Raw genomic sequence first — 21,619 nt, 5'->3', positions numbered from 1 at the left:
CATAACTCACCAGTTCCGCTCACGCGAAGCTTGGCTTTGACCCGCGTAGTGAAGCTTTTCGCTTCAAAAGGAAATGGAAATTGGTTTTGAGGAAAAGTATGCGCAGTAACTGTTTCACTTCTCAATGGACACCCCAACTGCACTGTAAGAGAAGGGATGAAGGAATCAGACGGCGAGGAAGACGAGTCTTGACCGCCGTCATCTTCCTCCCCTTTCAGCAGCCTGGGATCCCTTGGGATTCAGCGGTGCCGAAGACAAGATGGATGACTTTCTTTTGGTCTTCCTTCTGATTGAACATTCCCAACATGGGGATTTCAAACACACCAGACGAGCTCATAGAGGCTACCAGAGTAGTGAAACATCAACGACTCCTACGGAGCCGATCGGGGCTATTCAGCTTCGAAACTCGAGCGAGGCTCAAACACTCGCAGAATATCCGAACAGACATAAGGAACAAAATCAGAATCCCATATCACTCCCACGGAACATGCACCCGATACACTATGAGGGCAGACGAAAGGACAGAGGGAAAGCTGTACAGAAAAAACGAGCCAACAGACAGTTCGTGCTTTACACGGACGCGGTCGAATACGAACGCAGCACGAGTTTCGTAGCTCTACAGTCAGGGAGGGCGGGGACCGAGTCTCGTGCTGCAACATCCCGCAGAGGGACACAACAGCGCCTGAACAGGTATCCATTGCGCTGGCCCTAACTCAACAGAATGTCAAGGTGATTAAACCGATTCCTAATCAGCTATCCGAAACTACAACGCAGGCAGGGTATCTGCCAAAGCAGTCAAAAATTATGGCTGCCGGCCCGGCACCGGAAGAGTTAGCCGAATCTGGGCTCCAGCCCACGAAGGCCTGCGAGGAAACGAGATAGCGCACGCATTGGCCCGAAGACTCGCAGACCTGGAAGTGCGGGCTGGTCGAGCAGAGAGCCCCTTCAGACGGATGAGGAGCTGAACACGTACCAAGATATTCTTAGTCATTACAGATTAGGAAGACAGACACGCGGTGGCTCAGTGGTTGTGGCACTCGGCTGCTGACCCGAAAAACGCTGGTTCGGACCCGGCCGCGGCAGTCAAATTTCGATGGAGGCGAAAATCTAGAGGCCCGAGTTTTGTGCGATGTCAGTGCACGTTCATGAACCCCAGGTGGTCGAAATTTCCGGGGCCCTTCACTACAGCGTACGTCTCTCATAGCCCTATCGCTTTGAGACGTTAAACCTCATAAACCAAACTAAACCGAAGGCAGACACTACCTCGAGCAGCCAAAGGCCTTAGCAAAAATTGGTTGTGGTTTAGCTCTGGTTAAACCTGGAGTGTGGTTTGGGTGTCCGCCGAGGTATGTGAAACAGTTACTGCATCATTTTCTCTCCCTAAAACCAAGACACCAAAGACGAAGCAGCAAGCGAGCACGTGGTCTTGAAGTCGACGAAGAAAAATCTCGAGAGAACGTGCGGCGTTCTGTTCTGTTCTTCTGGTCGCTATGCACCCTGGCCAATCCCCCGCCGTGGGTATGTGCCATTCAGCCCGAGGACATCATCATCGTCATCATCTTCTGGTCTTGTCCACGCGCCATCGTTGGACAACTGGAACCGACCGCTTGCGGCCATCATCTTACCGCAGGTATTTCTCGAAAAATAGCTGAGTGTGGTGTGTTCCATACGTTATTTATGTATGCCGTGACATTGACTGACAGGAGGATCGAGCCAAGTCTGTAGGGCAATTCTGCCGCTCGCAGGAGCACCTCTACCGTCGTGGGTTTTCGTCTGGCCGGCACAGTGAGTATTACTTTCTTATGCCAAGCTCAGTTTCCTGCCCTAGTGTTCACTGATCAGTGCAATGCAGGAGAGATGCAAAACTTACAGCTGCGTGCCTGAACGGTACGACGAGTGACGTGTTTGCTGGTTCGCGAAGTGATTGATGCGGTGATGGCGTCGCGTGTGCTGGTACGACCAACTGAAGGGCTACAACGGGTCGTCTGTGCTTTTAGAGACGTGTGCGGCCGGACTCGAGGACCTTTAGGCGTACCGCATTTGCAGGCAGCCCCCCGACTGCATCCGACATCCGCTTGACCCATTAAACTTTCGTGATGAATTTTAATGGCATAAGGGCATTTTTGCATAGGTCAAAGAGCGCCGTGGCACATGGTATTTTCTTTTACATAACGTTGGCTCCCAGACCCATTTTTCAAGGATTTCGCCCCTGCGAACTCGAGCACCAGATTAGGGGCAGGTTCTTCTCGTTGTACCACCGGTGCGTATCCTGCGGTCCCGGGGATCGAACCACACACCTTCCGCACGCCTGCACATTTGTGGCTCATCTCTTGGCATGCATGCCAGCCACGGTGGCTCAGTGGTTAACGCGTCCGGACGCTGAGCCGGAGGACCAATTAGGGCTCCAGTGGCCGCGTTTCGTTGGAAGCCGAATCCATGAGACTCCCTTATGCTGTGCGGCATCAGTAGATATGTAGGTAGGTAAATTTTAATGCTTAAAATCAGGTTGAGGCTTGTGGGTGGGGTCCACATTCCAGGTCTCCACTGGCTTGAGCTGTCAGACGGACCTGTTTTGTGAGGGTTCATTAGTCTTCGATACGATCGCTGGTCAGCATCGCCTCCCACCGCTCAAGTGACGTGCACTGCGTCTGTAAATGGCTCGCTTTGGCCCCGCATCCCCACGAAATATGGAAGAGTGTTGGGCGGGCCTGGCACCATGGGCATGTGTCAGGGTATAGTGTCGGGTGTATGAGGTGAAGTTAGTGGCCACAGTGGCCGTTGTTTGAACATCATATTGCAGGAGCACTCAAGAATCCTGGGCAGCAATAGCGGCCCAAGCACCCTTGCAGACCACTGTAAAGTTTGTGATCCTTGCAAAAAAAAAGGATACCACGTCTGGAAAAAAACACGTGTGCTAGCCGAGCGTTCAGACCGAACTAGCAGAGAGATAATTGAGGCTTTCCTTATAGCTAATTGCAGTGAAGGTTACGCCAGCACGCCTTCAGTACTCTATCGGCCAAGGAGATGGCTTTTCTTCGAAGACAGCTCAAGCCGTTGACTCAAGATAAGGATCTTGCGCATGCTCCTTGATGGTTTCCCTTTTCCTTTATATGTCCCATTTCGCATATTAAAATTCAGTTGATAGTTGCGCTTCGTCCAGTCCTGTATCTTCTTGTTCTTTTCATACTCAGTGCATTTCAACTACAGATCTAAAAATGGGAAACCTGCACTGGTGGTGCGAGTCGTCATTGGGAAGTTTGCGATGTTGGCTGTTGAACTACTTGTGTGGGTGGTTGCTGGGGTTGCTTTTCTTGGCGCTGAAGGCACTGTGTGAGGTCCTCTACCTAAGTTTTAAGTTGTTTTGCTGTTCAAGCTGGGATTGGGTAGGGCTAGAATGTAAGCGTTGGGAGGAGTCCAAGGTTGGCCAGTTCACCTGATCGTTAATTTTTTGGGAAGGCGGCGGCGATGGTCTCTTCTTGTGCTTCTTGTTCTTCTAGAGGGCGTTAGTGAAACCCTGTATTATGCTCCTCCTGACAGTTGCGGCCTTTCGAGCGGGACCAGGATCGAGACCTTGACCTGGATGGGGAGGAGTTGTCCTGGTCCGAGCTGAACCATCGAAGGCGGTGGTTCGGTTGCCCGTTTTTCCTGCCGAGGCGTGGAGGGTGTTCTGTACGGCCGTCTGTTTTTTTTTCCCGTGTCACTTGGAGGAGGTGTTCGGTGAGTCCGGTCAGAGTCGTTTTCGGCATTCTCGTGCTCTAATGACGTGACCAATTCTCCGCAGTCCGCACATAGCGGCGAGCAGGTGTGAGGTTCTTCCGGGTCGCGGACGCCACAAATGTAACTTTATATGTTGGGCGTTGGGCATACGTCCGAGACGATGGCGGAGGCTATGAAACACCTGGCGGACTTCAAGCATGGGTTTGTAGGTTGAATACGCCGTTTCGCTCGCTAGTGGGGGGGGGGGGGGGGGAGTTGAATGTTATTACCGCAGTCTTCGAATTGCCGAGCATGCGGGCTTGCAGCATTTCTACGTCCTGAGTCCGAACTCGCAGGTGGGCCATGAGTTCTTCGGATAGGGTGTTGGGGACAATGCTGTGTATTGCCCGTATTGCCCTTCTGAAAACTCCGTCCACGGCTGTCACGTAGGTGTTCACCGGGTAGTTCACGCCGGCTAGCATGATTTGAATGATTTTGCGCAGTATCTGTGCAACCACTTGGTCGGGGATGCTGAGAATAATGATATTAGAGACTGGATGGAGGCGTACCACGTATACGTTGTCGGCAATGGTACCACCGCAGGCCTGGGACACCGCCCTAAACATTTTTTGGTGTGTGTAGTTCTTGACCTGGAGGCCCTTCTTGGGTGTGTTAAAGAACCCCAGTTGGTCTTAACTCCTCCGGAGCTGCACATCGTGTGTGGCAGTGCGCGTGTTCTTCCATGAATAGTTGTAGCTTGCCTAGGATTACGTGTTCGAACAACACTCATACACATGACGTGAGCGAGATGGGTCGCAACTTAGGCATGGCTGCTTCCCCGGTTTAAGTATCATGGTGATATCGGCATGGCGCCACTCTTGTGGTAGTGTGCCCTCTTGCCAGTGGTGTACGTCACTTCCTGTATTGACCTTTCATCGATATTCTTTAGTAACCGGCACTGTACGCTGCCCGCCCCCGGAGTGGGGTTGCGTGCTGTCCGGTGGAGCTTGTGGAGTTTTAATTGGGAAATAAATATGTTTCTCCCGTTTAACCGCGCCTAACCTAGTTCAAAGCCGCCCGGACCTTACACCGCGTTCGCGTGCATTACCCAGCGCACGCGGTGTGCTTACCACGGCGGCCTTCCTGAGGGAACAAAGGAACGACATTCTGGCTGACACAAACAGGCATTTATTGCTACAAACCCAATAACGCCATCTGACAACAAAATACGCTAAGGAAACGAGGACGTCCGACTCACAAGCACAATTACGTGCTAATGTTCGCCGATGCTAGGCCAGGGGAGACACTCCACTGCCGGACGGGACCAGATTCGGGAGAACGTTTCTCCCCACGAGGCTACGACCTCAACGTCATCGCGCGTCGCAAGTTGCCGAGCCGAAGAGAGCCGTCCCCACCGACCCCCCGCGCGCAGGAATCACGCCGTCTGTGGCGGTTGTGTCGCTGCGACCGCGGCGCCCTCCCATGTTAGTCAAGTTAAGTAACCATGCAAAGGAGGGTGCATCGCGGGAAGGCCAACCGCATGGGACCGGCGGGGGAAGGTTCCCACAAGCTGTGCTCCGATTTCTTGCTCAGTTATGTCTCTCTCTAAATTCGTTAGTTCCGCATGTAATCTTTGTCGGCGGTGGGGGGATATGGGGCCTTGAACAAAGGACTGCACCCTCTGAGGCTATATAACCCATGACAACAAGGTTAAGACTACTCACGCGCTTTGATTGCGAAAGAATGCATGCGGAGTGCTCGGCTACGGTGATGGCGTACTACTCTAGTGCAGTAGCCAATGAAGCTGATCTGTTCGCAACGCCCGAATAGAAGTTCATGAAGACGATACCCAAATTCAGCGTGAGAGACTGAGAGTTTAGCGCGGGGCCATCCAAGCTGATCTGTTCGCGCTGTCCGAATGGAAGACGACGATACTCAAACTCCGCTCGAGGCACAGGCATTTTACTGCGCTGGGGGTTGGGCTGCGGTGATGACGGAGTTCTTAAATGAGGTGGCCAGCAGAGCTGATCTGCTCTCGTCGGCATAGGTTCGAAACAGACTTCAGAAGAAATTTTATTTTCCTTTCTTTCCGGATCAATGCCCTGCCGATGACATCGTGAGGTCACGTGGAGGTTCCGCTTCGTTTCTCGTGGACGGCCGACCAACGGCGGATTTTATGACTGATGGCGATATAATGCGTCCGCATCAATAAGTCAGCCAGGAGCCCTCCAGCACTGCCCCTCTGTCATTTACTCGTTCGCTCTTTCATAATTTTCCCTCAAAATAGTGACTTTTCGCGGCGCGGTTGAAATGTCCACCGACAGTGGGACAGTTTTCTGCTTGTTTCCTTTCCCAGACGAACAGAGATCCGAGCTTGGCTCTTCGCCTCGGCTGTATATATGGTCTTCCCCGCGACGCCACTGACGCACCACGTTACCGACGGCAGTTTTATCATCACTGCGGCGGCAGCTACTGCCGTTAACTGTGATTTCGATGGTTGTGAAAAAAAAAACGCTCTTGGTCGCGATTAAACAGTAGCCATCATCTTGGGCATGCTCAGCTGTTAGGCGCTCGGCTAATGAACCAGAGTACCTTGGTTCGAACCTGGCCGTGGCGGCCGTGTTTCGACGGAGGCGGAACGCTGCCTGTGCGCTGTGTGGTGGCAGGGCCGGCCCATTAAAGAATCCTAGGTGATCAAAGTTATGAAGTTCATCACTACGGCAGCTATTTCTTTCTTGTGATGTATTTTAGACATTTTTTTTCGCTCATTGTGTATACTATTCTCCTTTCCTGTGTTTTCGTCATGACAACTGCTAAAATGCTAACAATGAATTTCGAAAATCTGCACTACTTTATATCGCATACTTATTTTTCATTGTGTTCATTACATTTATATTTGCATCTTTTGTACCTGTGTGTTAGTCATCAACAGATGTCAACTCGAAATTTGCAATCCCTTCTGTTGTGTTGTGTACTTTGTGCCAATTTTTACTGAAGCTTACTCTGTATTCTCTTAGCCCCTCCTTTTTCTAATGTACAGAGTACCTTGAGGGCAAATTGCATGAAATGAAATTCATTCTTGCCCGTCGCACTCTTCTTGCGGCCTTTCTGACCGTGCCAAATTTGCAAAATTGCAACTATAATTATTGTGCAGTACTGTTCAGTTGCCAGTCCAGTCCTACTCAGCACTTTTTAGTTGCTAGTCATTTGGTAGATAAGTTGTTGGACGTCCACCTTCTGGTGTTCCATGTCTCGCGGAGGAGTGTGTTGCTGTGAAGTACCAACTGGGCCATACTGCAGTTATGTTATATATCAGATAGCAGGAATAGTCAGAATTGGCAGAGATAACTACTGCGACTAACCTCCAACTAATTAACATTTCTGCTTCGGGTGCCTGAAGTTTTATCAAGATGGTTGTCTGCACTGGCAGCGACTACTTTGATAATATGGCGCTTGTGTTTTAATGGCCATACAAACCCATACAATCTTATGCGCGCAACGTGCTGCATAATGAAATTTGTTTCACAATGGTACGCTTCGCAGTTTTATAATTAACTGTCTCGCTACCCGTTATTTCGTAGAGAGCATTGGAATTTCTCTTTCTCACTAAATTTTTTCAACCAGGTGACTGCCTAACAGAAGTTAAATGGACTGGCGGGGCATGTAACCGGTGGAAAAACGACCGACGTGTTTCTAGGGTAAGAGGATGAGTTGTAAAGAAAGGACTTCGGCAGAGGCAGGAGAGAGTCGAATAGGGAGCTCAGTCTAGGATATTTGCTGCCATACAGAGGGCAGCGGTTTGCGCAGCGCTGGGCTAACTGCACATCGTTGAGAGAGGCCATTGTGCTAGAGTGGACTGGATGCTAATGATGATGGTGCGTGGTTGCGGCAGCGGTAGCGGTAAAAATGTGATACCACCGTTATTACGTTTGGCAGAATTAATGTCTTAAACAGGTGGCTCATTGTGCAAGTATCTAATGTGGGCATCCATCTAGCACATTCAGCTGCAATAACCTATCTAAAAGCCGCAGGCACGTCAAAGGTTGTCAGAAAGGCGTGAGCGTCTGTGAAACCCACCGAAAAAGTAGAGTTTACTCACTTCTGTCTGCTAAGAGAGCTGAAACAACCTTTCGGCCGCTAATTGACTTCCAAGGTCCGGATAAATTTTATGAACCTTGTACTGCAGTCATACGTATACTGCAGGAAAACAGAGCTACGTCGACCGCATGTTACATCTTTTGCGTTTCCATTCCAGGGCGCTGCTTCTAATGAGCCATGGACAACAGAGAAGAGACAGCACTGCCGATCCAGAACCGTGCCGGGGACGCTTCTTCTGAGCAGGCAGCATTGGTGAACCACAACTGTACTGAGCACGCCTCATGCGGAGAGGCTGCATCATCAGTAAACCAGTACTCTACCGGGAATGACTCGTCTGGGCAGGCAGAATCTCCCAACCAGAACTGTGCCGGGGACACCTCTTGTGGAAAAGCAGCAGCGCCGAGCCAGAACTCTGCCGGGAGCGCTTTTTGTGAGCAGACAACTTCACTGAACCAAAACTGTGCCGGTATTGACTCGTCTGGACAGGTAGCAGTGCTGGACCAGAACTCTGCAGTGGACGCCTCGCGTGGACAGGCAGCATCGATAATGCAAAACTGTGTCGGAGATGACGCGTGCGAACAGGCAACATCGCCGATCCAGAACACCATCCAGGCGATTCCTTCGCTTTCTGGCGTCATATTCCTCCCCCTCCGCTCTGGTTCCTGCCCAGATTTCAGCCGAATTCCTACTACGGCGGATTTACATGGCCACCATACAATCCCTACCAACAGTACTGGAATGGTAACTACAATGGTTGGGATGGAGCCTATTATGGTTGCCCTGCACCGTATGTGCCCCAAGCCGCGACAAATTTTCAGTATCATTCTACAGTCGTACAAGAAAGGCCTTCATATCAAGAACCTACCAGCCTTGTGAGTGGGAACCATGATGCAGCGCCAATGAATATCTCACCTTGTGTTAGTCCTGTGAACGCGGATAATTTAGGCCATGCATCAACGCAGACGGAAGCAGAAGCATCCTTAATGAAAAGAACAAAATACTCGAAAAAGATAAACGAATCACTCAACCCACTTAAAGCGCAAAAAGTTGACCCCCGCTTAGAAAGATGCAGGCCTTGCAAGAGAAAAATGCTAGCTCATGCCAGAGGTGAAGGAAGTGCTGATTTGGCAGGGCAGTGTTCGTATGAAGTGAGGTTAAGGTCAGAGAAAGTGCCTCACGAAATCTCCCATGTCTCCGGAACGACGCAAACAGAAGTTGAGAGAATACATGAGGGACAGACTGCCGCTACCGAATCGACGTCTGTACCACCTTGCCGACCTGCGGGTGCTAGCTTTCAGAAAACTAGCGAGTGTCGCCAAACAGGGCTTGCTGGGTACACGAAGCAAACCGCAAAGCCCATTGCCAGATTCGATCCAGTCACCAACGATGCCAGGTCCGCAAGTAGTACCTTTGTGAAAAAGCAAAAGTCAAGGACCCTTGTTGAGATTGACTGTCTGGCCGCAGGTGATACCCTGAGTTCAGGACAAGACCGCCGTCAAGAGCGACCGCCAGCATCTGAAAAGGCGAACATGTCAAGAGACACCCGGGCTGAAAAGGCGTCATTCATCTCGCGGCCACACCAATTTGCTGAACAATGCAGCAAAGCAAAGGGAGCTGGGGGAGTTCGAGCAAAGACAGCAGCAAAGGCAGCTAGGGATGCTTGTGCTGGAGGGGTTTATGCTGATGGTGATGATGCCAAAGGCCGTAAGCTGTCGGGGTTATACTCACCACATCCGGGAGTGAACATTTTTACTAGAAGTGCAGTTGACTTTGAAACCGGCCTATTCTCGGACAGCCGTGTGGAACATTTGGACGAACCGCTGATGCTTTCTTCGGAACTTGAGAAGCTCGATGAAGGCTCGCTGTGGAGCTTTGAGTGACGCTGGGCTGAAGGTAATGCCTTTATTTTTTCCTCGCATCAAAAACGTTCAGGCACTTGTCTACTTGCTCATTGTCAGTGTTTATATTCTGTGTTCAACATGTGTGCTGTTACAAATGAAGTTGGGTCGCGAAGCTAAAGGTCAGTATTCGAGCTCGATGTCTTGTTGATAAAGGTAGGCTTTGGTCAAATGTTTAGGGAAATCCCCCAAGGTGGAGTAGATTTGTAATAAGGGAGTAATTACTCATTGACATCCACCCAAGCGCAGCCATACGGCGACAAAGGATAGCCATACAGCTTTCTCAGAAACTTCGCAGTTAAATAAAAATTCGTCCTGGTCCGGGGTTCGAACCCGGGACCACCGCTTTACCGAAACAGTCGCTCTACCAATTGAGCTAACCGGGACGTCAAGCTTATGGTAGGGCTTTCCTTTGTAGCCGTATGACTGCGCTTGGGTGGGTGTCAATTACTCCCTTGTTACAAATCTACTCCACCTTGGGGGGATTTCCCTAAACATTTGACCAACACTGTTGCCACTTCGGGTTATTGATCAATTCGCTCTCGCCCTACCATAAGCTTGCCGTCCCGGTTAGCTGATTTGGTAGAGCGACTGCTGCGGCGAAGCGGTGGTCCCGGTTTCGAACCCCGGACCAGGACGAAATTTTCTTTAACTGCGAAGTTTCTGAGAAAGCAGTATAGCTTTCCTTTGTAGCCGTATGGCTGCGCTTGGGTGGACGTCAATGAGTAATTACTCCTTTATTACACAGGTAAGTTTTGTGATCCGTGCATAGATACTATTTAAGCGCATCGAGGAAGCGTCACACTGAGGAAGTTTGACCTTCCGCACTGTATATCAGAGTTTAGCAGTGTTGAATTTTCTACCAACTCTATCGCTTGTTAAGTCGGCGAAGAAATTGAAGCTTTAAACTGGGCAAACTCCGCATCAAAGAATAGAAAAGGCAAAGCTTTGCCATTGGTCCAAGAGAAAAGTTCGTTGTCTGTTTTTGCCTTTGAGTGCCTTCAGAATGTTTATCGAGCTATGAGCATTGTCTTCTACAATCTAATTGCCTGGACAACTAGGATGTCAAATTTGGCACCTGTAATGTATGGAATCCAGATCAATAGAGTGGAGGCGAAAACATGGTCTTGAAGGCGCGCCGAAAGAAGTTGGAACGCGCTCAACAAACTCGCTCAGGTGGCCTCTATCTTCCTGCAGAATCATGTAGCGCCAGCACTTTACTCTCCAGAAAAAGAAATATACCTCCTCCCTCGTCTTGTGCGTTTATATCTGGAATTCTCTTAATCAGGACAACTTTTCAAGCTTCAGCTATAGTCAATGCATACCTCTTTGACTGGGCTTGTGCCTTTATATCAAAGGCACAAGCCAATGGTGCCAGAATCACAATGTCGATCCATTATGCATGTTTTCCAGAAGCTGTGCAGTCCAGTCTGAAAGAACATGTGCAATGGTCCAACAACAAACGGCAGTACAGTGAGATATCGTACAGAATGCGGTGTTAAATTCTCTTTTTTTTTTTTCAATGTCTGCTGCAAGGTATCCCCCAAAAGTATTGTACCTTTGCAATCAATGAGAGAATACTCAATCGTTTCTAGAGCATCACAAAGGTGGAAATTTACGGTAGACACAAAAAATACCTTTTTTCCTAACAAGTTTTTAAAGGCAATGACTCGATATGTAGCTTATAAAAATTAAACGTCCGGAAATGCGAAACCTTTTAGTTTCGTTGCCGCCTCTGTTATTTAGGAATGTCATTAATCATTAGTAATAATTATTTAGTCAATCATCAACTCAGTATATAAGTAATTAACTCAACTATAAAGTGATGGCCGAACTACTTACTTTTATTCATCAATTTTAATTTTTGATTTCTTCAATAATTTTATTAATAATAATTAATTACTTTATTTTTATTGCTCGGTTTTGTTAATCACGGAATAATTAGCGAAATTAGTTATATCATAATTGCACTGTTACTAGATGATCGACTGTTCATGAGTGCGCGATCTGTCCACAGCCCGTGGTGACACGTCCTGTCCACGCTACTCATGAGGCAAGAAATGGATTCGCATAAAAAATGCGTTAGCACACGGCGAGAGGGGAATTTTTAATTTTCTTTTCAGTACGCCCTGACGCAGAAAACCAAAATAGTGGGGAACATTGGTGGAGAGGTGAGCATGCAAATTAAATACTTGTACAAGGTCAATCACACTTAGAGGGAACACGGCTCTGCGTGACCACGTACCTGTGCAGCGCCATTGCATCTGACCCGTTCATGAATCAATGCGCAGTGGCACATGAGAAGAGAGACTTCGACGTGGTACTTCGTGTCATCTGCCCCTTTGCACGGGTTTTCTAACGGCTTGGTTTCAATAGTCCTCCGCGTGTGCACAGCCACGCGGAGCCGTGTTCCCTCTAAGTGTTATTGACCCTGTACAACCGTTTCCTCGATAATGAAAACAGGAACTCAGGGGAGAAGCGAACAGGGAGGAAACTAACAGCCAAGTACATACCTTGCGCTGAGCCCCACAAACCAAGGTGATCAGAAACATTAGAAAACATTATGAAGTTCGGTAGAACATGAAATAAATTGACTTGCAAGAACCCACACACTATGCATATTTAGAGTCACGGAAAAACCCTAAATGTGAAACTATTTGTCGGACATACAGTTGGACTAAACCGAGGCCGCCAGCGATTACAGGCTGCGAAATGTTATCACACCTCACAGATTAAAAACACGAATCCACCGCAAAATTGGCGAAAACTCTGAAAACACTGGATATAGAGTCTTGTGCAGTGAATTCTTTTGAGCACACGGTAAGTTTCAGTGGCGACAAACAGATTGCATGCGGTCACTCCGCCAAAAATCGAAGGACTATGGCGACAACAGTCTGAACATAGCGCTGAAGAGTTGGCACATGGTCTTACGGGTAATGTGGACTATGCTTAATGGCACTCAAGGGGCGCCAAGGCGCTTAGGTGGCCTACATCTCCACTGCACGCCACCATATTCAGGACATGTTGATTCCCTCATTCCAAACCAGAGACCGCAATTCCTAGAACTATTAATACGAGCTCTTGACACTGAGCGAAAGTCCTCCGTTAAACGAATAACCTCATCGACGTTTGCCTTATCAGCACAGAAAAACGTGAGGTCATCCGGATAAGCTAATACCTTCAGTTCGTGACTCATAATACGGAAACCAATCACAGTTCTACAATTACACTTATGCGAAGTGGCTCCAAGTACAGTGCGAATAAGAGCGGGGACAGTGGGCAACCTTGTTTTACAGAGGACTGACTGAATGCAGACTGGTTGTGGGAGACAGCCATTTACAATCAGGCGCGTTGAACAGTTTTTGTAGCAATGGCGTATCCTAGAAGAAAAATGAACACACACTGATCTGATTTAAGAGAAAAAAAATTATTGCCACACGAGATCGAATGCCAAGTGAATTGGAAGCAGTTCTAGTTGCTCATGAATGTCGCAGCAATACTGCAACATCGGGCGCGAAACATGTAGATTAGACTGTACTAGCAGTCCCCTCAAGTCACATGTTTGATAAGGTCCAATCAAAGTAGACATTGCAAGCTATAGTCGATTTGCGAGTACTTTAGCGAAAATGTTACGATCAACATTAGAAAGCGCTGCGGGCTTGTCGCCATCTACCAATTGTAGTTTTACCGTATCACAAGTATTTGGTATTTAGATAATTTGGCTTTTTGTAAATGACGATGGCGAACATCCCACGTCAATACCACACTAAAAATTTCGAGAATGAGGACAGGGGATAAAACAAATTTAAATGTCTTGTAAAATTTCCCTAAGAGGCCGTCAGGTCGTGGGGTTTTTGAAAGTGGCAGTCGATCACTTGCACCTTCCAATTCACTCAAGGTTAAAGGACCACTTATTGCCGCGCACTCAACCTCTGAAAGTGGAGTAATCCTACACAGCCAGCGCGCTACATTAATATTGTGACGAAGACGAAGCTGGCAGTGGCGCGGGACGGAGCGCCCGTGCTAGGCCAGCGGCCATTAAATCATCTCATAGCCATGGTTTACCACGTCTCATTCTTCGGCTGGCCGCCACGTAACATTTGGTGTGAGGTGCTGGGGTCCCTTCATCGCCATCCTGGTCACGGAGCTTCGGCGCCCTGGGCCTGCCGTGGACGTCGGCAGTGAGTACCTGGTCAGCGCCGCACGGCCGTGCCCCAGCCCGCCCGACCTGAACCGACCTCGACGCTCACCCCAGCCCCGTCTCCCCCGCCCGGACCACACGACACGACGACCCATGACCCGACGGACCCAAGACCCCACCGATCCAAGACCTCACCGGCCCAAGACCCCACTGACCCAAACGTGAAGACACCGTCCCCTTGCCTCTGCCGTTCGGTGCGTCCAGAGACCTCGGCCGTCAGCTCCTGGCACCCTACGGCCCGGATGCTTCGTGGACCGGGACTCATTCTCTCATCTTTCTCATCGTGGCGGCCAGCACTGCACCATATTCTACATATTGTTCGATCCTTCAGTCAAGACCATCGCCATTTCGCCGTCTGTTCGTCACCGATTGGGACGATCGCTCGGAGGCCCCGGGTAGTGTGACGAAGACGAAGCTGGCAGTGGCGCGGGACGGAGCGCCCGTGCTAGGCCAGCGGCCATTAAATCATCTCATAGCCATGGTTCACCACGTCTCATTCTTCGGCTGGCCGCCACGTAACCATATCAACAGCGTGCATGAACTGGCATCCAAAAGCGAGGTGCAGTGATTTGTAGACTCAGTAACTACTGCTACGGTACTTGTGACCAGGGCGCCACAACAGTAGAGCTCTCAAACTCGCTTGGCAGCCACGTGGCGACGCTCCTAAAGCAAGGCCTGTCTAGTTGGTTGCTCGGAGTGAAAATCACGATTGCCGCGGGATCGTACACGGGCCGCCCGAAAGCGTTCTGCATCAAACTTTTGAAGGCGACACTTAACAATTGCAATTTCCTTTATGTAGAAGCCTGGAGCCTCGCAGTCAAGTTCGTGCAACTTATAAAGGCTCTGAAAGAACCGTTTCTCGTGGAGTCGATCTCAATAGCTAAGCCACGAACTTCTTGCTAAGATATCTGCCAAGCATCAAATAATGGGACTTAGGGTCAAGCAAGATTCCAAAGCTGTCCTGACTCGCTGCTTGGAGTCTTCCTCGTTTAGCAACGAATTAAGCTTCCATAGTGCCCGCTACGACTGAAACTTGGGACGGGCACATTCTCCAGTCCGCGCAATGACCATCGCATGATCGGAGAAAGAAACAGGAATGAGATCGCATGAAATGCGCCTTGTAAGGATATCTGCAGAAACGTAAATGCGATTCACACGTGAATTTGAGGCTTCTCGAATAGTAGTAGTAGTAGTAGTAGTAGTAGTAGTAGTAGTAGTAGTAGTAGTAGTAGTAGTAGTAGTAGTAGTAGTATAGTAGTAGTAGTAGTGGTAGTAGTAGTAGTAGTAGTAGTAGTAGTAGTAGTAGTAGTAGTAGTAGTAGTATAGTAGTAGTAGTAGTAGTAGTAGTAGTAGTAGTAGTAGTAGTAGTAGTAGAAGAAGAAGAAGAAGAAGAAGAAGAAGAAGAAGAAGAAGACCTTTATTCGGCCATAATTTACAGGCCGAGCATGTCGACCGCCTGGGCGACCAGAAGTCGCTGTTCTGCCTCCCCTGCAGCGCCAAGCCAGTCGAGCCAGGTGGTGATGGATAAAGAAGCTGGGGGGTAGGAACCCGACTGCGGTGTAGCCGGGCAATAGAAGAGGCAATGGGCCAGGTCCGCATATATGTGAAGGTGGATGACAATCCTGCATCAATTAAGCCTGCTGATAAAATACCAGGGCTCTTATCGTGGGTCGCACACGCAGTTAGTCACCCACGAAAGATCGGCGCAAGTGTGCCTGTTTACGCCTAGACCGGAGCACACAGGTGAGTGTGCAGCGATCAACTGCTGGATGTGCGCCATGGTGACCAACGTGCACATAAGTCAACCATCCGCCGCATCTGGTGCCCATCCGGAACATGAGATCTCCCTAGAGCTGATACGCTTCCTCCTCGATCTGTAGGGCCGAGGAGATTTCTTGCACTTGTACTTTCGCCGGTGGGATTTGTGCTTGGTAGGGACGGTGTCCTCCTGGGAGGAGGCACAACTCGCTTTGAGGCCTTACTTGGACTTGGCATGTCCACGCCACAGTTGCTGGCATGCAGTGAACTACCAGGCTGGCAATCAGCTGCCTCCACGGCACATCCGGCAGTGGCATCAGGAGTCCCCAACTGTGCAGGGCACAACGCAAACACGTGCACAGAGAGTGTTATTATTGTCGCTATTTATTTCGGGTGTGTGTTCCGCCAGGCACTGACGATCGGCATCTACAGACAGCTGGCCCGTCTGTGAAGTCTGAGTAGGCTCACGCTGCATATCAGGAACGGCAGCAGGCACAGGAACAGTAGTCGCTGATTCAATAGCTGCAATGGCTGACATGCCACCAGCACCATCCAAAACCTCTTTGGCATCCATGAAATGCTCCTGCAAAGTGTCGTCCACGGCACGGGTGACACTGTGGAGTAAAGAATACGACACGACGCCCCCCTCTGTAGTATGGTCAAAACGCCGACCCAGCAGTACGGCAGAGACGGCGTATATGCCCAACCTTGTGATAACGCAGACACAGGGGTGGCCTCCCTGGTACTAAAACCAGGCACTGCAGACCACAAACTGTCAAAAGATTGGACACGTCGTTCGCAGTAGCACCATCAGCAAGAGTCAAGACAACGTCGCCATTAAAAGTACGCATCCCCTCCATTTTCAAAACTCTCCAGTGTGCTCCTCTGTGATGTTGTACTAGATCGAAGAACGTCAGGAAAGTAAAAATCCTCAAGATGTTCTGGGAGCCAAAGCAGCTAGAGCTTGACAGTCTTCAGTATGGGTCAATGACCAGACAACGACGGCTTTTCACCCGTAACTCGCCGGAGATCACGAGCTTAGCTTTGGCTAACGCTGTCGTGCACTTTACCATCCACACGTGAGACGTCAAGAACACTCCGATGGAACTGATTTCACTTAGCTCTATGACGTCATATAAGGCAGCTCAAAAGTCCTGGGCACGATAGGGATAGGGACGGCCAGCAACGTCCGCATGCAGTAAAACGGAGTTGAAAACCAGCTTACTAGCAGGTAGACGCGGCAAAACAGTACGGTAATTATTGCTGCGGCAGACGACCGGAACAGTACCTCGGCTGAGGGCCGATTTATCCATTTCGGTGGAGAACACCAAAAACAGGACCCAACTTCTTCCCCTCCCCAGTAAACATGACACACACCCGCGCGGGGCGATTGGCCAAGGTACGGTGGTGAATGCCACGGAGGTATATGTGCGGAGAAAAAAAATCTAAGCAGAATAGTAGAATGACTGAAATTAGAAAATGTATGCAGTGTTGAAATTCTTAAATAAATTACACAAATTAGGTGTACCAGGAATAAAATAAAATACGCTTTTTGGACGTGCAGTGGAATTTTATATGGAGTTAACACGATATGCGACCAGTTGCATTAATGTAATCATGAAGGTAGCCGCAAATAGTACTTAACTAGAATCCCGTGGCGCTCGCACCAAACGATAGCAGAACTGGTAGAGACAAGGGGGTCGTAACCTCAAAAGAGGCACCTCCAAATACTGTTTTCTCTGCAATGCGAATTGCCAGCAAGAGAGGAGAAAATGGTCTATTGATTCAACTTCTCCGCATGAGCTACAAAAGTTTGTCGTAGCGAACCCGCATCTGCAATAAAGATTTAACTGCAAGAAAGGGTTAGGACACAAGGGAGACACATTCAAGATGCTCAGAAGCGCAGTCCTAACCCTAACCCTTTCGCGCAGTCAAATCTTTATTTCAGAAATGAACCAACTAGCCCGGCAAATCCTTTTGTCGAACTGCATAAGTACTAGTTGAGGTGGGGGATTCTGCATCGCAAAAGCGTCATGGACACTTCACAGAGCCTTGACTTACATGATCGGACATTCCTTGGCAACTTTAAATGTTGAAACTCCACGGTATTCAGCAGGGGATTACCCAAGCTGGCCGATATATGTTGGAACCGCTGGAAACGGGAGGTCTCCAACAGAATGAGGTGAGGTACATTATAGATACCAGGGGCAGTCAGAGCTGACCTTGCCAATAAATCAGCCACCTCGTTTAAATAGCTACCTGAATGGCCAGGTATCGAGACAAAGCTGACCTCCCTTAATGTGCGCGGAACAAAAAACCTAAGAGAACGCTTCAATAGAGAGGTGGCGGAAGTTTGAAGAGTGACTAAAACTTAAAGGCAGTCTGGAAGGATAAGTACCCGTCCTATATGCCTCGGAATTTTAAGAAGAGCCAAACCAAGATCTCAAACCCCTACAAAGAATACAGGAGAATAATCTGGGATACGAACGGAATAGCTTAAAGCTAGATGCTGTGAATTTATCCCAGTCGCCGCCTTCTCACAGCTACCGGAAGCACTAGTGGAGAGAACAGCATGATGAGGAAAATGCTGTAAGTGTTCAGCAAAAAGACTTTTTAGGATATTTGCGGGGATGTGTTTTGCATGGGACGGGAAAATATGGTCGTAATAGAAGACGGGATCAGCCTGCGTGTAACAAATCGTTGCAAGAAGGTCAGATTGACCTGAGGCGAAGCTTACAGGTTCTGCGTGAACCTCACTTGCGGAAGCTGATAACCTGGCCAATGATTAGAGAAAAACAGGTGTGGATGGGGTAGAAAAATGGAAGTATTAACACCGAGGGCAAAAACGGCAACAACCTCCTCACCCTCCAGAAACTACGGCTCGTGAGCGAGAAAGTCGCCAGGATGATCGCCAGGATAACGACGCGGAAATCAGGGATGCGAGAAAAAGATACTCTGCATCTGGTGCAGGCTTTCGCTGTAGGCCGCGTCGTCTACACAGCACCTTACCCCCGCCTCAAGAAGCATGACATCAAGAACCTCGACGTCATAATCAAAACAGCCTACAAGAAGGCCCCGGGTCTCCCTCTTGCGACATCGACGGACCGGCTCTTACGACTGGGTGCACACAACACGATAGATGAGCTGATAGAGGCACACCTCACGGCGCAGGTGGTACGGCTCTCCATTACTCTGACTGGCCGTCAAGTCCTCAGTGATTTAAACATCAATTTCCCACGACAGCTCAGTGACAAGTCATCAATGATTTAAACATCAATTTCCCCCGACAGGACATCCCAGCGGACGAGCGCGCACATGCTTCAGCCCTGGAATTTCTCCCCCGGTCACCCAGCACGGATGCCGTGGGACCCCCTACACCACTACTAACTTACACCGGCATACTTCAGCACTCAAGATTATCCCGTCGGGTCTACCCTCCGCCGGCTAAGACACTAGACAAAAGGGAGGAACAACACCTCCGAAAGCTACAGACCAACACTTACAACAACCCACGAAGACTACACGCGATAGACCCGGAGTCATTTGACTCACAATGAAATTCTGCGCGGAGAAGGTGGACCTGTACTATGTGGTAAGGGCCTGACAACGAAACCAGGTGGTGACTATTAAGAGCCAGCCAACGCAGGAGGGATGGGAGGCAGCCCTGGCCAGCTCGGAAGAAACTAGTCAAATGCAACTCATCCAAGGAGCCCTCGCAGCAGCCTACGCCAATGGGGTTCCGGACTGACAGCTCCAACCGCAGCTAGAATCTCCTAAACTATTTAATGAAATTATTTTCACCACCACCCTTCTCATACAAGGCGGCTCAGGTGTCCACCGAGATATGTGACACAGATACTGCGCCATTTCTATTCACCAAAAACGAATCTTATGCAAGCTTTCTTGCTGGTGCACACTACCTCCACTTACTTCAAAGCGCGATTGAAGTGTCCACTGACACAGGGAGCCAGTTATGCACCTCTCCTTTCATGAAAAAAAATGGTGTAAACCTTCAGCTGGTTTTGAGAAAATAAAAGGCGCAAAATTGCCTCAGTTTGTTGCAGGACGCCTACTGCAGCGTGATTGAGGTGTATACTTACCCAGTGAGCCGGTCACTCTTGCTACTCAGAGACTAAACACACAGGGAAAAGCATCGCTGAAACCCTGGAAGAGCGGCTAGAAGTTCTTGCACACTAAAAAGAAATAGCGAGAGAGTTGCCGCTGTTCCTCGCTATGGTGAATATCTATGCATTGTGAGAAAAAAAATAGGCAGTGGCTTAGCTCTGGTTAAGCCTGGATATACAAGGGAAAAGCTTCAGTTATGCTTGGTTTGACATCATGGCTGTCGCAGTTCGCTCACAATGCACTGGGTGCACCACGATAACGGTGGAGGCGTTCGGCCGTCCACACAATGCCTGTACGAGGTGGAGGAGTAGACGGAAATCGGCGCGGTTAAAACTGCCCGCAGGAATGCGGAGAGGAGGGTTGCCGGCTGAGACGCGGGCAACACGCTGCTGCAACGAAAGGTCAAACGGTGGGCGAGGAAGCGAAGCGCGCAGTTGTTGGTTGTAGCGGCAACGAGGAGGCAACGCACATGCGCAGTAGCGCGCGGCTCCGCCGAAAGGTCAGGCGACGAAGTCGGCGGCAGCGGCCAGGAGCGGCCACCTGCACGGCGCGTGGTGTCACTCGGTTTCGCGCATCACCAGTTCAACTCACCCGAAGCTCCGCTCTGACCCGCGTAGTGAAGCTTTTCGCTTGAAAAGGAAATCGAAATTGGTTTTGAGGAAAGATACGCGCAGTAACTGGTTCACTTCTTGGTGGGAACCTCAACCGCACTGTAAGGGAAGGGATGAAGGTGGGAGTGGAAGACAAAGAGGAACGCGCTAGCTTTGACAGCGCTGCACCTGATGTTCCATGATGAAGAAATAACTTTATTTGCACCAATGAAGGAATCAGACGGCGAGGAGGACGAGTCTCTACCGCCGTCATCTTCCTCCCCTTTCAGCAGCCTGGGACACCTTGGGATTGAGCGGTGCCTGAAGACAAGATGGATCACTTTCTTTTGGTATTTTTTCAGGCTGAACATTCTCAACATGGGGATTTCAAACACACTAGACGAGCTCACAGAGGCTACCAGAGTAGTGCAACAGCAACGACTCCTACGGAGCAGATCGGGGCTATTCAGCTTCTAACCTCGAGCGAGGCTCAAACACTCGCAGAATATCCGAACAGACATAAGAAACAAAATCACAATCCCACCACTCATATGGACCATGCACCCGGTACACCATGAGGGTAGACGAAACGATACAGCGAAAGCTGTACACAAAAAAATGAGCCAACAGACAGTACGTGGTTTACACGGACGGGGCGGAATACGAACGCAGAACGGGTTTCGTAGCCCTTCAGTCAGGGAGGGCGGGGACCGAGTCTCGTGCTGCAGCATCCGGCAGAGGGACGCAACAGCGCCTGACCAGGTGTCCATTGCGCTGGCCCTAACTCAACAGAATGTCAAGGCGATTAAACCGATTCCCAACCAGCTATCCGAAACTACAACCCAGGCAGGGTATCTGCCAAAGCCGTCAAAATTATGGCTGCCGGCCCGGAACCGGCAGAGTTAGCCGAATCTGGGCTCCGGCCCACGAAGGCCTGCGAGGAAACGAGATAGCGCACGTATCTGCCTGAGGACTCACAGACAGGGAAGTGCGGGCTCGTCGAGCAGAGCGCCCCTTCAGACGGATGAGGAGCCGAACACGTACGAAGATATTCTTAGTCATTACTAGGGCCCGGAACTTTAGGCATTTGCCTAAACAAGCCTATAAATGCCTAAATGGAGGATTTTTGCGCTTGCCTGCCTTTTTGTCATTTTTTAGAAAATACTGCCTATTTAACTGCATTTTTTGCCTATAAATGCCTAAATCCGGTATTTCGGTCCTCGGTGCCGTTTTTCAATTTTGAGACATCTGCT

At 49.6% G+C, this 21,619-nt stretch overlaps 1 protein-coding gene across 1 annotated transcript in view; it reads left to right on the top strand.

The window, feature by feature from the left end:
* Positions 1-1,297: 1,297 nt before the first annotated feature.
* LOC149359769 (uncharacterized) overlaps positions 1,298-21,619 on the top strand; it is a 29,784-nt gene continuing 9,462 nt past the window's right edge. The window contains exons 1-3 of the mRNA XM_089569140.1: positions 1,298-1,785; positions 7,952-8,260; positions 8,407-9,687. Coding sequence (XP_089425266.1) covers positions 7,972-8,260; positions 8,407-9,674 — 1,557 coding nt within the window. The 5' untranslated portion in view covers positions 1,298-1,785; positions 7,952-7,971 and the 3' untranslated portion in view covers positions 9,675-9,687. The remainder of the gene's footprint in view (positions 1,786-7,951; positions 8,261-8,406; positions 9,688-21,619) is intronic.

Source organism: Amblyomma mixtum, chromosome 2 (genome assembly GCF_055824585.1).
Source record: "Amblyomma mixtum isolate Tamu chromosome 2, ASM5582458v1, whole genome shotgun sequence".
NCBI classification, from domain to species: Eukaryota; Metazoa; Arthropoda; class Arachnida; order Ixodida; family Ixodidae; genus Amblyomma; species Amblyomma mixtum.
Note: the sequence above shows the minus strand (reverse complement) of the source record. Positions and strands in the feature narration are given on the sequence as shown.